The following is a 16,623-nucleotide window of genomic DNA, read 5'->3' on the forward strand; positions in this document are numbered from 1 at the left end:
TTACGGCCTAATAGTACACTGACTGACATTTGAAGATTTCCTTTTTGCTGCTGCTAGACAAAGGGATAGTGCAGGTCCAATGTATCACATTAATAATGTCAAATATAACAGATACGCCATAGGGAAATTATCTTTTACTTTCCATCTTCACAATTCCATCACAGCATCTCTTTAACTGTAACTAGTAGAAGTTGGAGGGCATGCTGCGCTGATCAATACAATGCAGATCCTCCTGTTGTGAGGGGCGGTCTACTCACAGAGTGAATCACTCTGCAGCCTCTGGACCAGTATACATTGACAAGATATAAATAAATAAGTAAATAAAATTACATTCAGTTGGCAGTTTATTAAGTACACCAGCTAAAACTAATGCAGTTTAATACAGCAGAGCTGCAATAATCCTACCTTTATAAATGCCAGAACTGTCTCATAGAGGTGTTGATTCAACTTTATGGTCATTTTGGAGGTTGTTGTTTGTGGTTCAACAATCGTATTGTGTTGTACTTCAAGGTGTTTCTAATATTTTGTCCATCCCATTTATATCAGAGGGTACTTTTTTGCATATTTCTCATACATTAAAATATGGTAAACCGATTTGTTTTGCACTGAGCAGCTGTTGTCCCTTTCGACATGTGATAAACTTAGACACTTGGACAACATTTGGTGAAAAGACTCAAGTGGCTAATTGTAGGAAGAAGTCTCAGAAGACAACATGTTACAGTTTGTTATAATTACCTATTGTTTAAGGGACTGTACAAAAATGCTGGCGGTGGTGAGGAGGGCTGAACCTTATTGTTTCACTTTGTAAAAAAGCAAAGCCCTCCCCAGGGTTATCAGTGTTTTATTTGAACCCTCCTCTTGACGCAGTAAACAAACTGCAACACCCTCCCCTCAACATGTCAGAATAACATAACTGTGTTAGATTGGTACAACTTGTTTAATCATGGAACCAATTTGAACCTTACTATGTAAATGTAATTTGTAATGTGCGACACCAATGTACACATTAAAAACCCTGAAACAGAGTGTAGTGACTATCAATCAAAAAGTTGCTAAGAGGCTAAAGTAGGCTCTTCTATGGAGGATGGAACCAGCCAAAATCAAAAATCAATCAATCAATAAATAAATGACTTGATAAATAAATAAATAAATATGTCATTAAATGTTGCAAAAATAATATTACAAATAAATATAGCCATTAATTAATTGATAAAATGTGACATAAATGGATATTTCTGTTTTAATTTGCTTCTTTATTTATCTTTATTTATTTTGATTTATTATCTTTCTTAACCCCCTTATTTATTTACTCTTCTGTTTCATTTGTTTTATTTATGAATCTATTTTTATTATTGTTTTTGCTACATTTTATGATATATGTATTTATTTATCGAGTCATTTTTTTATTTTTATTTTGGCAGGTTCCGTCCTCCATGCTTTACTGTATGACACGTAAAACAAATCCATTCTTAGTCCAGATGTGTGTTATAATGTTTATTAAATGAAAAGAATCACAAACAATAACATAGGCTAACTGTCACCTCACGTCACTAGTTACTCCAGTCTCGCACACCTCTGTCTAAATCCCGTTGTCCAAGTGCACTAGTAAATAAAGTGAAAACACACCCCTGTGCCCATAACCAGAAATGATAGTAACCAAAAGAACGCGTGTAGCCTAAACAAATTTAAAAAAAAACACAGGCTAAAAACACACTTTGGATCCTACACAGGGACAGAATTGCTGTTCTCGTCATACGGTATGATAATGTCATAACCATTTTTATGTAACTATTAACTATATTGCTAAGAAAGACTGAAATAAAATAGAAATTTAGGTTGAAAAAATAAATGAAAGACCCTTCCCTGCTCTCCAAAATAGTCAGAGTACCATACCTTGCCCCTTTTCTGCCACTCCCTCCGTAATAATTTTCTTACAGTCCCTAATGTTTACAGGAGAGAATCGACACGTGGTAGCAGAGCACTTCAATAAAAAAGTACACCTTAAGGAATTAAATTGGATCCTTAAAAATAGTTAATTAAAAGGTAACGTTTAATTAATATAAACTTAATTTCAGTCATATTGGATCATATGAAACACAAAAACAAGCAAACATTACCTGAACCATAATCACAAGTTGTGTCCATCATGGCAACAACATTGAAAAGTGAATTAAACATTAAACATATCTGATATGAAAAAACCTCACTATCACTCTCTCTGTGTATATGCTGATGTGTATGCTGACTTTAGTAGCAGTGGCATTTGCAACACAACACCATTAGGATGTTATTAGTGACCTCTGAGGTTTATGTACTGTGCTGCTGCTGAAAGCTTGATTGGTATTTTTTCATAAACAAAAGAAACAGCTGGAAACCTAAATAAAAGACAAGCGAGGAAGAGCTCCTCGGATTTGACAGAGATTCAACACATAGCAGGTGCTCCTGATGCATAAACACATTCCACATGCTGGGGAAACCTTCATCAGAAAATGTAATACTACAGGCCACCAGGTGTCGTACAGGCCAAACACTTTAAAAACAAAGCAAGAACTCAATCAGAAGACAGAGCCTGATGATAGTGCATACTTGGCAGGATCACACAACTTGAAATAGTGGTTAGTAAGTAATCAAAAAGTCTTGATCTAATTCACTATCTGTAAAACCACAGAGCTTTCTCTGAGGTGCAGTGATCCATCCAGCTGACACACTGGGGATCCAGCTCGGGACAATGCTGCCTTCAGGGACACCACGTAGAAAGTCCATGATAAAAACTGGTTATGTGACAGAGCTGTTTTACTGTAATGAGAGGAAACATGTTCTCAGCTCTGGTGTTGTTATTAGATTGGCCCTTATTGACTTTGTCTAAGCAGGTAAAAACAGACAACTAATGCAGTGACAAAATAAAATGAAGAGAATAAAAGTGAAGTGAATAATACAATTTTTTAAATCATAATCATGAACAAATGTTGAAGAGGAAATACCCACAACAAGGTGATTCTCAAAACTAGTTTGAGAAGAAGCACTTATTACAACCCGGCTCTATTTTTTTTAGATTTGCTTCGTCAGTTCGTGAGTCATTCTATAATTAGGGGTAAATTTCATGTCAACCAAAAAGTGAAGAAATCAGTTTTCTTTTTTGATAAATAATTTAGTTGTTACCATAATATACCCCCTAAATGTGCTAAATTCATAAATTGCCGAGCTTAAGCCCTAATGACTTTTTAAATATTTTAATGAAAATAAACATTTAATTCATTATTTTGTCAACTGTGTTACAGACAAACGTTGTGTCATATAAAACATGAACAAGGTACTACACATTTGTTTGAACGTTTTTGAGTCTATACACCAGAGGTTTTAAGGTTGTCTGTGTAACTGATTTGAAAATATGAATTTTGAGCTTCATAATGGACATTTTGTGGGATGCTATCAGGAAGGATGAATATTTTTCCACATTACACTGAATTTAGAGTTATTCACTATCCTTATGTAAGACTTCCCTCTCTAAAGATATCCCCCATCTTTTTTGTTACAGTTTAGCCAACATTTAAAAGATTTATGACACAAAAACCACACGTAACACAGTTGACAGGACACATTAGGAGAACAAGAGAAACCTTTCTTTAAGATAACAACTTTATTTTGATGACACAAATTTAAAACATTACAACATTAAAACTTTGACAGAATGTTTATGGAAGCTCAAACATAGCAAACTTGAACATTTTCAATCCATAGTTCTTAACAGAAAAAAATAACAAATCTTTTGAAATGGAAAAGCTTTTCTCCTTTTGCCTGTACTTTTGTCCTCTCCCATCTCATCTTACCTTTTCACCATTACTCCCTTTCTCCCTTCTGTCCTTATTAACTCGAATGAAACAAATGGAAAAAACAAACATTATATCTTCAATTGGAACATGCTTAATACTGAATTATTCTCGATTTAGAATGTCCATTGTCGGTGGCCTACATGTTAGTATTGCCAATTTCCGACAACAGTAAATGCAGCAGCGCTCTCTCCATTCAGTGAGGAGGACGTCTCCTCCTCCTCACTGACCGCTGGACTTCACTGGAACTCTGTTTGAGCAATACAGTGTGACGACAAGTAAGTGTGTGGTTGCTGACCTGGTGGTTTTACTTCTACCAGTAAGTTACACGGTACGTGTTTCTCTCTAAGAATGACTCATGGCAGTTGCTGTCATCACAGTGTTTCATTGCAAGAGGAAGCTAAAGTAACTGTCTGCTCGTTTGGCAGCCATAACCAGCTCAATGTTGTCACTGTTGGCTAAAGCTAGCTAGAAAGTGCCAAGGCCTATAGAAGGAGGCTGGGACACGGGTCTTGGGTTAGGTACAGCGCATGCGCAGTGTAACTGAAGCTGCGGACGATTGGCTCAATTTCAGCGATGGCAGACCAGATTCTACTGCGCATGCGTCAGACTCACTCATCCATGACGCGTGTCCCAACCTCCTTCAATAGGCCTTGGAAAGTGCTAAAGTCTCTACCAAGCGGTGTGTGCTGCAGCTAACGATGACTAACATGCCTGTTACTAACAACATACATGTTTCCTGCCTGTGGTAATGTTACAGTGGAGCAACAAACATCTGCTAAGGGCGAATAACGGGGTGAAACACTTGTACTTGAACAGCCAGACAGTGCTTCCTGGTTTTTAGCAGGTGTTTGTGTACAGTAGCTAGTTGCCAGGGGCTGAATCTGTGTCAGGACTCTGCTGGATTTATGAGTAGCACACTGGCCCCATCTGCTGTTGTAGTAAAGCAAATTAAATAGTCATTCTCTATTTCCTTCAGAGACCTTTTTGTCCGACCAACACTTCAAAACTCAGCCAACTTTACTCTCCTCCTATATATCCATTTGTTTTTGCTGAATGCATAGAGCTCCCTGCATTATCCTTATACCTAATGGTTGTTTGTATAAAGTTGGAATATCATTCCCTATTATAAGCTTATTTTTTGTTGTTTCATTCATTTAAGATTTGGGGGGGGAAAAACAGTCCATAACCCAAATATACTAAATGATTTAAAACAGAAAAAGCAGATAATCGACACTTCCCTCTCCTTGTCGTTGGTTAGCGTTACATTGCCAGTTTCACTAACTAAGAATTAAAGGCACAGTGTGTAGGATTTGGCAGCATCCAGGGGTGTGGTTTCAGATTGCAACACCTGAGTCACCTTCCACTCACTCCTCCCTTTCCAAGACTGGTAAGATGAGCGGTAACGCCGTTCACCTCGCTCAGAGGCCGTCCTTACCATAATAACACTACTTTAGGAGCAACGGAAGTCAGACGGCTGCTGGCGGTACCGCGGTTTTGCTCTCTGCAGCTCACATTACCACAGTGTGACAAGCGTGTTGGAGAACTACGCTGACCGTTAAAAAGGTAAAAGGCTCTCTCTCTCTAGAGCCAGTGTTTTGTTTGTCCGTTCTGGGCTACTGTAGAAACATCAGCAACATGGTAGACTCTGTGAAGAGGACCCGCTCCTTATGTAGATATGAAGGGCTCATTCTAAGCTAACGAAAACACAACAAGTCTCAGTTTCAGGTGATTATACACTCATGAAAACATGAATATATGAATATTGTATTCCATTTCTGCTAATAGATTTCCCGAAATGTTACACACTGTTCCTTTAATGTCAAGTTTATTTGTTCAAACCTAATACATCAACCAACATTTGTTAGCCTAATTCATAACGCCTTTCTTTAGATCATAGCAAACCCAATCTTCAGTCGGTTGTTATTTAAAAGTATGAAAGTATTTTTCTTCAAATGTGCATCCAGAAGAGAAATCATATACTGTATTGGTCCGATCTAGCCACCATACTTAGATCTGTGGTGACTTTTTTTAATCAATTGGCATCCCAGAAAGAGTGGTGTAGTGGGAAATGTCAGCAGCATGAACCTTACAACTACTGCAAATAGATGTACATGTAGCAGCATACACCGGAGCAAACGGCCAGTGTGACAGAAGCAAACCTGTATGCAGAAGTTATCACAGGAGAGCAGGATTAGGGAAAATCATTTTTATTGTATTCTTCATCTCTCTCTTTCTGTGCAGCATGAACATAGCACTCCAAGTCCTGAACTGCTCCAAGTTTGCGTGTCGTTCAGCTAACATAAACTGCAGGAGAAGGTTTAGTACTTCACAGGTAAGTCCACTTTATAACTCTTTGAATTTAGCTACATAGATATGTGGTTGGTGATAAACTAATTGGCAGGACTTATCATAAATTAGACACTGTTAAAACAGTTTTATGTGCTTGGGTGGAGAGGTGGGATGCATATGACTTACGCTACTGTGACTCTGAAAAGCTCAGTATATTAACACCAGTGCAGTGAAGGCATAGCGTTGTTGGAAAATGGCTTGTTAATGGATTCAAATTATGCACTAACATAACCACAAAACCACTGACCAAAGTCCTGGTATGTTAATGTGCAGCACCAAAGTGAGTGGTTAATGATTATTTTACTTCTATCACAAAGCTTGTTGGACAAGCAAGTGAGTAGTTGGTATTGCAAATTGTAAATGCCGGACACTTAATAAGCTGTTAATTTAGGTGTAATCTACCTTGGTTTTGTGTTGCAGCATATAATGACATCACGGCATACAAACTCCAAAAGAATCGAGGGACTGGACAAGAATGTCTGGTAAGTGAAACACTCATCTCGTTGTATGACACAGCAGGAAAGGCGTACCGTTCACAGACCTCTGATCAGGTTCCCATTTTACACAATACTGTTATTACATGAAAGCCAGCCAGATTTCTGATGTTAGACAAGAGCAAAGTAAGTCTGGCAAGTAGGGTGTGCAGTCCAGTAGCCCTGTATTCTTCATGCTATTTTTTGATTTTCATTTGATTCATGTCATTTACACAATTTAAAGGAAGCGGGGGAAGTTTTTACAAAATGATTGATGTGTTTGTATCACCAATGTATTGCTTACACTATGTCTCTTCATTATAGTGTGTCATTTAGGGCTGTCAATCAATGAAAATAATGAATGGCGATTAATTGCATGATTGTCCATAGTTAATCGCAAATTAATCACACATTTTTTTATCTGTTCAAAATGTACCCTAAAGTGAGATTTGTCAAGTATTTAATACTCATATCAACATGGGAGTGGGCAAATATACTTGCTTTATGCAAATGTATGTATATATTTATTATTGGAAATCAATTAACAACACAAAACAATGACAAATATTGTCCATAAACCCTCACAGGTACTGCATTCAGCATAAAACAATATGCTCTAATCATAACATGGTAAACTGCAGCCCAACAGGCAACAACAGCTGTCAGTGTGTCAGTGTGCTAACTTGACTTGCACTAGTCTTGACTATGACTTGCATGTCTGTAAAGGGGAGACTCGTGGGTACCCATAGAACCCATTTACATTCACATATGTTGAGGTTAGAGGTCAAGGGATCCCTTCGAAATTGGCCATGACAGTTTTTCCTCACCAAAATTAAGTTTGTAAGTTTGGAGTATGCGTTAAAGAAATTAACTTTGACAGCCCTAATATCAATGTATTAACAACATGCAAGGAAAACACAAACATGTGTTGTGCTTGTAACAGAGGAAATAGTCGTCAGTCAAAGTTGATTTCAACCCATAGCAGTAGGTTTGGGTGAGAGACTTCAGTTTAGTGTAAATGATAATTTATAGTTGTTTTTACTAGAAATTAGTTCTTTGGTCAGAAGCATTTTTATTAATCTCTGGTCTGTCGAGTAATGGCTTATTTTATGTTCAATTCAGGGTGGCGTTTACTTCGGTGGCAGCGGACCCATCCATTGTTAACCTGGGCCAAGGCTTTCCAGACATCCCTCCACCTTCTTACGTCACGGAGGCACTGGCGGAGGCTGCATCAGTGGACAAGATGAACCAGTACACCAGAGGCTTTGTAAGAATGACAAACTAACTGTAACCACTAACTCACGTTCCACAGCTACGAAGAGCAAATTGTTTTTGGAACCTGGTTATTTAACATTCCTTTATGAAAAGGAAAAGTGTTGCTGAGGGAGTTGAATTTGATACTTTCTGTTTTACCTGTAAACGCCTCTTTACACTGTGTGATTTTGGGTGTTGACAGTTGTAACAATAGGAATCGTAAAGCACGGCGGCATGTCACCTTGCGTGGGTGCTATAAACTAACTACAATTCAACTATCGGTACTTATGACAAATTGTAAGCTGTACTTTAGAATAAATGGAGTGATGTACATTATGTGTTACCAGTCATGTAATGTTATGCATTATTTAATTAAATTTCACTGTCAAATTTAAAAATAGAAGTAGATTATTCAGTCTAATTTTACAGTGCAGACAATATAAACTTTTGGTTATTTTCATCTTGTATTGTATCCGACAGTGACTATGTTTACACGCACAAAATATTCCTACTAAGCTGTTTACATGGCTAATGAAAATCAATATTCCACTGATATTCCGGTTTACATGCAGCCATGCATACTCCGATTAACATAACCATTGGCGGACTTGTTGGGCCGTGCGAACACAGCCTCTCTCTTTCGTTCTTTCAACCATCTTCTTGTGTTAAAAACTGTAGTAAAAACAAAATTGAGACGATATTCCAAATGCGCTGTATACATGTTCAAAGAATGCTCCTAAAACCTGAATAATATCAGCACATCCTAGATGTCTTAATTGGAAAATTCTCCATTCGAAATAAGGCCTAATTCAGAATATCCAAACGGAATATGCTGTTTACATGACCCGTATCAAATTCTGAATATTGTCATATTCAGAAAAATAGTGGATGAGATAGGAGCAACCATATCAAATAAAAATGTACATATTTGCTATTGGCAGAAATCCACTATTTACTGTATGTCGCTTTTATAACGTATGTCTTCTGTTGATTTGTAAGGGTCATCCAGCGTTGGTGAAGGCCCTCTCTCAGGTTTATGGGAAGGTCTGCGGGCGCCAGATTGACCCCTTCAAAGACATTCTGGTCACAGTAGGAGGTTATGGTTCCTTATTCAGCACCATGCAAGGACTGGTGGACGAGGGAGATGAGGTAAGGACATTTTTTTCTCTGACTGGGTTATACAGAGGTGTTTATATTCATAGAAATTCATATAAACATGCTCCCAGTATTTACAGTATATTTTCTGTGTAATGTTTCTTTCTCCAGGTCATCATAATAGAACCTTTCTTCGACTGCTACGTACCGATGGTGCAGATGGCAGGGGCCAAGCCTGTGTTGATACCGTTACGCCTTGTAAGTTAAACCTAAAGCTACTGATGTTTGGCATACATGTTCCATATATACAGTATTTACCTACTGTACGTCTCGAGTATGTTTGTAGCATAGAAATAGAATAGGAGTAGAACGGACATTGAAGTGTTTTCTGTGGTCATTTGACTAGTACCAAAGAGTGTTCCCACGTACATACACACTCTACGCACTGGCTCCGCTCCAAATGACCTACGCTATTCTCACAACAACTGGCTCTAGAGAGGGCCATTCACATTTTTGCATCGGCCACCATAGCTCTCCAACAAGCTTGGCGCACAGGAGAGGCTTCAGGTTGGTTACAATCTCCTCACCTCACCACTAGATACCGCCAGATCCTACACACTGGACCCTATAATGCTACACTGGTTACAGAAAATGAGCCAAACAAAGATGCCACTCATCTGGCGATAGCAATGTGCTTTCCTGCGTTGTGACAAGTGTGTGGATGAAGCATTAAGTTGTTAAAGTTCACTCTCTGTGCTTTGTAACACATTACTGCTCTACTGCTCATCTGCAAAACCTCACGTCAATGAGTCTGCGACTAGCCGTAAGTCGGTTTAGTTTATATAGAAGTTAGCCTGCTACAACGGTCGCTATGGCAACGGTGCACATAAAAATGTCCACCCCTCTGACCATCCTGCTACGTTGATTTGAATGGGAATGTCTGTTCTATCCTATTCTATTTCTATGGTTAGTAGATTTTCGGAGCCAATATCTCAAAATGTCTTCTGCAATATTTTAGAAGTCTGGATCAAAGACAATCACAAGTGCCGACTGGTTTCTTGACCCAGATGAGCTTGCCAGTAAATTCAACTCAAAGACAAAGGCCATCATCATCAACACCCCCAACAATCCTATTGGGAAGGCAAGTATACATCACAGTCATCACTCGTTATGTCTGAGAGATATAAGCGCTTGCTGACTTGACATGACGGGAAAAACAAGTGCTTTCAGTAGTTCCTGTCCTCTTCCTGCAGATTTTCACCCGAGACGAGCTGCAGATGATTGCTGACCTCTGTATTAAACACGACACTCTGTGCTTCAGTGACGAGGTTTACGAGTGGCTCATCTACAAGGGACACCAACATATCAAAATCGGTACGCTCAACATACCCGTTAAGCAAAAAAAAGTATATAAGAGCCAATCACCATCATCCATCTTATATATAATAGAAGCTCCTCCATTCTTTACACACAGCTACAGGGATGGAAACCTCTAAAACATGCAGCAACCTTTGCTTTAGGGTCCAGTCACAGCAGAATGTCACTCAGCAAAATAGATTCATGTGTCCTTGTGAAATAGGCGATGCTGGAAGCTTGGTGAAGAAGTACTGTAACTACTTACAGGGCTTGTTGGCGAGCTACTGTGGCTGGCAAGTTAACGGGTCACATGCAAGCTAGCCTTTAACATGCTAGCCCTACCCAGTTACAATATCCCACCAAGGTAGTGGCCGCCTTGTTAACTGCAAACCGGTAAGCTCAGTCGCTAACAAGATAAGTTAACAGTTTATTCAAGAGTTAACCATCAAAAAAATTGTGATAGCCTCTTTCATTTATGGAAGAGGCTATCACTATGCAAAATGCAAAAAAATAAATAAAAAATAATGCAATAATTAATAAATTAATGCAAAAATAAATAAATAAATTTAAAAATTAATAAAATAAATACGATAATAAATATAAGGGAAAATTAAACAGAAGACTAAATAAATAAGGGAATTAATACAAAGATAAATAAAAAAGCAAATTTAAACAGAAATATAAAATTCTCACATTTTATCAATTAATTAATGGCTATATTTATTTTTAATATTATTTTGCTACATTTAATGACATTTATTCATTTATCGAGTCATTTATTTATTTATTCATTAATTTTTGGCAGGTTCCGTCCTCCATAGCAGTGGGCCTTAAGTTACAAAAGGCTGAGAACCCCTGATCTAAAGTGTTTACTTTGTAAACACCAGCACAGTTCTAAAGAAAATATTGTTGGCAGGAAATTATGTTCTTCATATTTAAAATCTTCAAAGTGTAGTTACTGTTAAAAGATGAAATATCATTCTTACCTTTCTCTCATTTTCCTGAAGTTTTGATATGATTTTCTTTCTCCGTAGCCACTCTGCCTGGAATGTGGGATAGAACAATCACTATCGGCAGTGCAGGGAAGACATTTAGTGTTACCGGATGGAAGGTGAGAAATTTGTGGATTCAGAACACAATTTCTAATATTCAACAATCAGTTCTTGCACATCATGTAGTTGAACTTCTTGTGTCCTAGCTTGGTTGGTCTGTAGGACCTGAACACCTGATAAAGCATCTTCAGACCGTCATGCAGAATACTATGTACACCTGCCCGACACCTTTACAGGCAAGTTTGCACAGCTCTTGCATATGTTCCTTGAAACCCAAAAGATAATTTAAATATATTTTTTGTGTCTGAAACTTGTAGCTGTCTGTTTCTCATCTCAGGAGGCTGTGGCACAAGGTTTGCTGAAGAACTTTGAGATAATGGATCAGCCAGAGTGCTACTTCTCCTCGCTGGCAGAAGAACTTCAGGGCAAGAGGGACCGCCTGGCTGGCATTCTGCGAGAGGCCGGTATGACTCCAGTCATCCCAGAGGGAGGCTACTTCATGCTCGTGGATGTCGCATCTCTCAGTGAGTTACTGAACCTTTAAACTGACATCACTAGCACATTTACACTGCTGTAGACCGGCTCATTTTTTACCGTGATTTAGTTTCGTTATCATATTTTAGGTTTCGTGTTGATGTTATGTGCTTCATAGAAATTCACTGAACAGTTGATTCAAGAAGTGCAATGGAAGCTCACAGAGGGAAGAAATAACTTAGTAGATCAGTTTATGCAAAAGAAGTCACGCTGCAGTTATGTAGACAGTTTTTTGTAATTAATCAGTGAACCCCAAGTTGCTCATTTACAGCAGCCCACTGCTCCTAAGGATGGGTGTACATGCAGAGGTCAAATTTCATGTATGTACCTGTATGTATGTATATGACACATCTAATAAAGTTTTTTTAGGTTTAGTGGCTCAGCAGTGGGACCGTCTGTTGGACCCCAACCCAACACTGCTGAGTATTCATCTCTGCTCTGTGTTCATTGTAGATCAGGACCTGTCACATATGGTCGAGGACGAAGCCTACGACTACAAGTTTGTGAAGTGGATGATTAAAGAAAAGGTAAATTGATTGAGTTCATTCGATTTAGCTCCCTACAATACACTACTTATTAATTCTAAGTTGCTCTCACATTGCCATAGACTGTATACAAAGATGGACGACATGTCAGCTCCTCAATAGTGATGCCAAAACATCTTGATATTTTGTCATCACTTGTGTACAGTTGGAGGGAGTGGAGACCCGTCATCCATCTGAATATACAGTCTATGCATATTGCAGCCATTGTTTTTTAAAAATATGAATAATATTTGCTTATATAGAAACTGGCAGCCATTCCAGTCACAGCGTTTGTTGGAAAGGAGTCCACGAAGCAGTTTGAGAAATATATTCGCCTTTGCTTCATTAAGGTAAATACAAAACTGTCTGTCACAAACCAAAAACACAGCACATCCAAAATGATCTAGTAAAGATGAATGTTGGCCGAGGTGCACTCTCTTCTCTGAAAAACACAATATTTTCATAACCTTCAACTGTTTGTATCTCAACAGCAAGACAGTACTCTCGATGCAGCAGGGGCCATCTTGAAAAACTGGAGGAAGATTTAATGGGATGCGATGTCTGAAGACTTCACGATTTCAGGGAGGAGGAACAGCCCTGTGGTCAAACTGAAGGAATGGGATCTGACCTGTAATATTGCACACTAGAAACTGGTAAAATACTAACAGTAAAAGAGTTGATAGGAAAAAATGCCTATCCATATTCTGAGTCTGGGTTGGACTGCGTTGTGAGAACCGGTTTGGTAAGGTGTTTTTTAAAAGAAATATTTTATAATATTATGGTGTGTTGTGAGCCTCTTTGATGACAATCTTTGATTGCAAAATACAAAGTTGGATGGTATCTGCTGCTTTGACTTTACTGTGCTTTGTGTTCATATTTGCCTTCCATTTCTCTTTGTAAAACCTTCATTGTAAAAGAAATCACTAATGATGCAGATGTTGCATTGTTGTTATTTTTATTAAAATCAATGCAATTAATAAATGTATTGACTCATCTTGTTTCCCAAATGATGCTGTTTTTCTCACCCTCCCTTTTTGTTTTCCACAACCTAATGTGTTTGTATTGTTACATTGATGCAAATGCCACAATAAAGTAATGCAATCACCAAAAGCATTAAATGCTACACATGATATAAATAAGACCCCTAATGCTGGAACTTTATAAGCTTACCTTACCTTACCTTAGAGGAAAAAGAAAAAACGCTATCACAGTAATTCTATGGATGTATACTAGAGAGGGGAGCCCGCAAATCTGCAAAAACTTGCAAAAACTCTCGCAAGACTTGCAACAGCAATTCGCGGTTCAGTAGTCGGGGGCGATGTTGTCTCTTTGACATGTTTAATCTCAATACAGTGTGTCGTATTTGTTGTGGAGTTTATTTAATAGATTAAATAGTCTGCATGTGGCTGACAGACACTTCAGCGAGCTACATGTGCTTGAATAACTGTTTGTGTTTTACCTTAACATATGGGAATATTTTTTATGACGTGATCTCAACACTGTTGACATACAGCATATCTTGATTTATTTTAATTGTTTTGTAACTGATAAAATACAACAATTGAATTAATTTAACAAAATTGCTGAACTTAAATGAACGTCAGTTTAACACCGTTATTGTGTGCATATATATCTATATAGCTATCTATAGCTATATAGATATATAGATAGATGTACTTTATTGATCCCAAATTGGGGAATTCTTGTGTTACAGCAGCAGGAACAGTAAATAGACAGTAAATATACATATCAACACTAGAGATAATATCTCTCATATACACAATATAAATAATATATTAGAATACACTAGACTACTACAACCATCTTAGAAAATATAAAATATGAACATGAAAGACTAATAACATACTATATACATTTGCTTCATATAGTAGGGCTATTCATGTTTTTCAGATAGGCATGTGGCAACTGTTGGATAATGTAAGAGCTTGTCCAAATGTAATAAAATGAGTTTATATTTCATGAAGTTTGCTAATTGCTCGATAATGTAATGAACTAGAACTGGGTTTGGTACTGTATAACAGATGGAACAGGTGACAGATGGATCTTTTTGCAGGTGTATTTGGAAAATTAAAAAAGTTAAAAAAGGTAACGTTACAAATAGAACATGTGCAAACACGCCTGAAAAAACAGATGCGCTCACAGCTGGCGGCACCATGAGGTGGTTGGTTTACATGGTGTGTTTCTGTGTAACGTTACGACGGATGCCTCTCTCATTCAGCAGTCTTGTTATGTTCATATACACTATGTTGTCTCTCAGACTTTCAGGCTTTCTTAGAACTTGTTCATCTACTGCTTTAATCTTCCTCATTGCGGACGGCCAGGATCTCCCGCACCTCGATGTCTTGCCACATATCCGTGTTGTTCTCGTCCGTCATTCACCTCCAGTGTGTCTGGACACATTGCTGCTGCCGTCGCACCGTTTCTTTGAGATACGGTGACCTGTGACAGTTGCGCCACGGTTTGTGCGCCCTCATTTGCAACCAAATACATTTGTCCGACCCCATTTGTTAGCGACCCGGGTGCATGCCAATCACATTGAAATTGACCCTGGTCGATTGATCCAATCTGTAATTATTTTTCATATCAGGTATTTTTAATTTTGACAAAGCCAGAAATACACAGGTGTATTAATAACATTAATGATGGCTTCCCTCAATTTAAGGCCCCTAGTAGTGGACCAGCATGCACATTACCAGCAGCATTGAATGACCCCTGAATGGAATGCAGCCATCATTAAAGTACTTAATTACACCTGTGCTTTTCCTACTATGACTTGTCATCATATCTACTTTAAAAAAGGTCTAATCATGTATGTAACATTTGAAAGTTTGTCATCATCATATCCACACTGCACTGTGAATAATGATGTGTTTGTTTATCCTTTAGACCACTTGAGGGAGACAAAGTACATCAGACTGTAATAAAACTTGACAGTGCACATTTGATGTAGTATTTAGTGTTTGTCTTCATATTTTATAACAGTTATGTAAAAGAAAAACAAAAGTCAACTCACTTTCTCAATGGTTATTTATTTAAATGTTTTAGCATTTATATAAATAGCACGTTTCACTCAAACATCACTGCTGCTACACTAGGATCGGGCATGGTCACATTAACAGTGGAAGAACGAAAACATATTCTGAAACATGCATAAACTGAAAGTTATAAATGATGCAAAAACTCCATAGAGATTTTACTACTTGTTAATTTATATACTAATGTGAGCCGTCTTGTAAAAATGAACTGAACCTAAAATACTGTACTTATGGCCAGACTGTGTTGTGACATGCTGTAATGGGTGAGCACAATAATCTTTCAGGGTTGCAGAGATGCTGAAAATAGTTTTATAGTTTTATATGATACCACTATATTCACTGGAACTTTAAAATTGAGTCTGCTACAACCTAAAAATTACGCAAGTTGCGTTAATGCGTTCCACATAAGCAAAATCTCCAAATTATCCTAAAAATCTTAACATGTGGAAAGTAGCATTCTCTCTTTACATTGTTCAGAAATGGTAAAAGCACTCAAAATGATATAGATAAACATGACTCGTGCCATCTGTTGCAAATATTAGAGCAGGTCAAACCAGTTCAATGTTTTAATTTACTAAACTCAAATCAAAGTAAACCACCTCAACTCATTAGAATCAACCTCATCATTTCTTAATGGCTAAAGTAGCACGGACCGGGGGATCAGATTACTAGACTAAGCTGGCTGTTGTCATTCTATAACCATGAGGCTGTGGACACAGTACAGGGTTGGAGTAAAGACTCTGTATATGTAAAGGAAATGGATCTTTTGTCCCAGCAGACAGGTGTAATTCATTTCTGTGGTTATTCATAAGCCCGCATAAACCTGGCATCTACTTTCCATGACATCATGAGCCTACATAAATTCAGAGGTTCACACGGTCATGGTGTGTAGATGTTAATGTAGGGGTTGGAGGGGCGTACACCAACGCCCCTCCTCACCTTCCCCCTGTTTTTCTCGCAGAGCATATAGCACCTTTGTCCCTACCAAACAGCACAATTTCATGCCAAGTAGCTTGGAACGTTAACTATTAACTCCGAGGCTACAATTAAAAAAATATCATCAGATAATGCTTCCTTCACCAGCTTAAGTGCAGGCATAT

At 38.0% G+C, this 16,623-nt stretch overlaps 1 protein-coding gene and 1 long non-coding RNA gene across 7 annotated transcripts in view; one reads left to right on the forward strand and one right to left on the reverse strand.

Moving 5' to 3' along the window:
- LOC141768337 (uncharacterized) overlaps positions 1-16,623 on the reverse strand; it is a 206,049-nt gene that overhangs the window by 22,958 nt on the left and 166,468 nt on the right. The window lies entirely within an intron of this gene.
- On the forward strand, positions 4,000-13,461 carry LOC141768331 (kynurenine--oxoglutarate transaminase 3-like). Of its 6 annotated transcripts, none has more exons than XM_074636523.1 (14): positions 4,000-4,105; positions 6,072-6,162; positions 6,600-6,661; positions 7,775-7,919; positions 8,906-9,055; positions 9,173-9,259; positions 10,020-10,142; positions 10,255-10,375; positions 11,392-11,468; positions 11,556-11,645; positions 11,747-11,933; positions 12,397-12,470; positions 12,731-12,817; positions 12,959-13,461. In XM_074636523.1, exons 2-14 carry the CDS (start codon positions 6,073-6,075, stop codon positions 13,013-13,015), a joined length of 1,350 nt encoding a protein of 449 aa, XP_074492624.1. In that variant the 5' UTR covers positions 4,000-4,105; position 6,072; the 3' UTR covers positions 13,016-13,461. The 6 variants fall into 6 exon arrangements, with proteins under 6 accessions (XP_074492624.1, XP_074492625.1, XP_074492627.1 ...); XM_074636524.1 differs by having other exon boundaries at positions 4,036-4,158; XM_074636526.1 differs by having other exon boundaries at positions 4,104-4,146.

Source organism: Sebastes fasciatus, chromosome 5 (genome assembly GCF_043250625.1).
Source record: "Sebastes fasciatus isolate fSebFas1 chromosome 5, fSebFas1.pri, whole genome shotgun sequence".
In the NCBI taxonomy this organism is placed as follows: Eukaryota; Metazoa; Chordata; class Actinopteri; order Perciformes; family Sebastidae; genus Sebastes; species Sebastes fasciatus.

Coding starts and splice junctions, on each gene's coding strand:
- LOC141768331 (XM_074636523.1), top strand. CDS start 6,073: ATGAACATAGCACTCCAAGTCCTGAACTGCTCCAAGTTTGCGTGTCGT. Junction 6,662..7,774: donor GGACTGGACAAGAATGTCTG/GTAAGTGAAACA, acceptor TGTTCAATTCAG/GGTGGCGTTTACTTCGGTGG. Junction 12,471..12,730: donor AGTGGATGATTAAAGAAAAG/GTAAATTGATTG, acceptor TTGCTTATATAG/AAACTGGCAGCCATTCCAGT.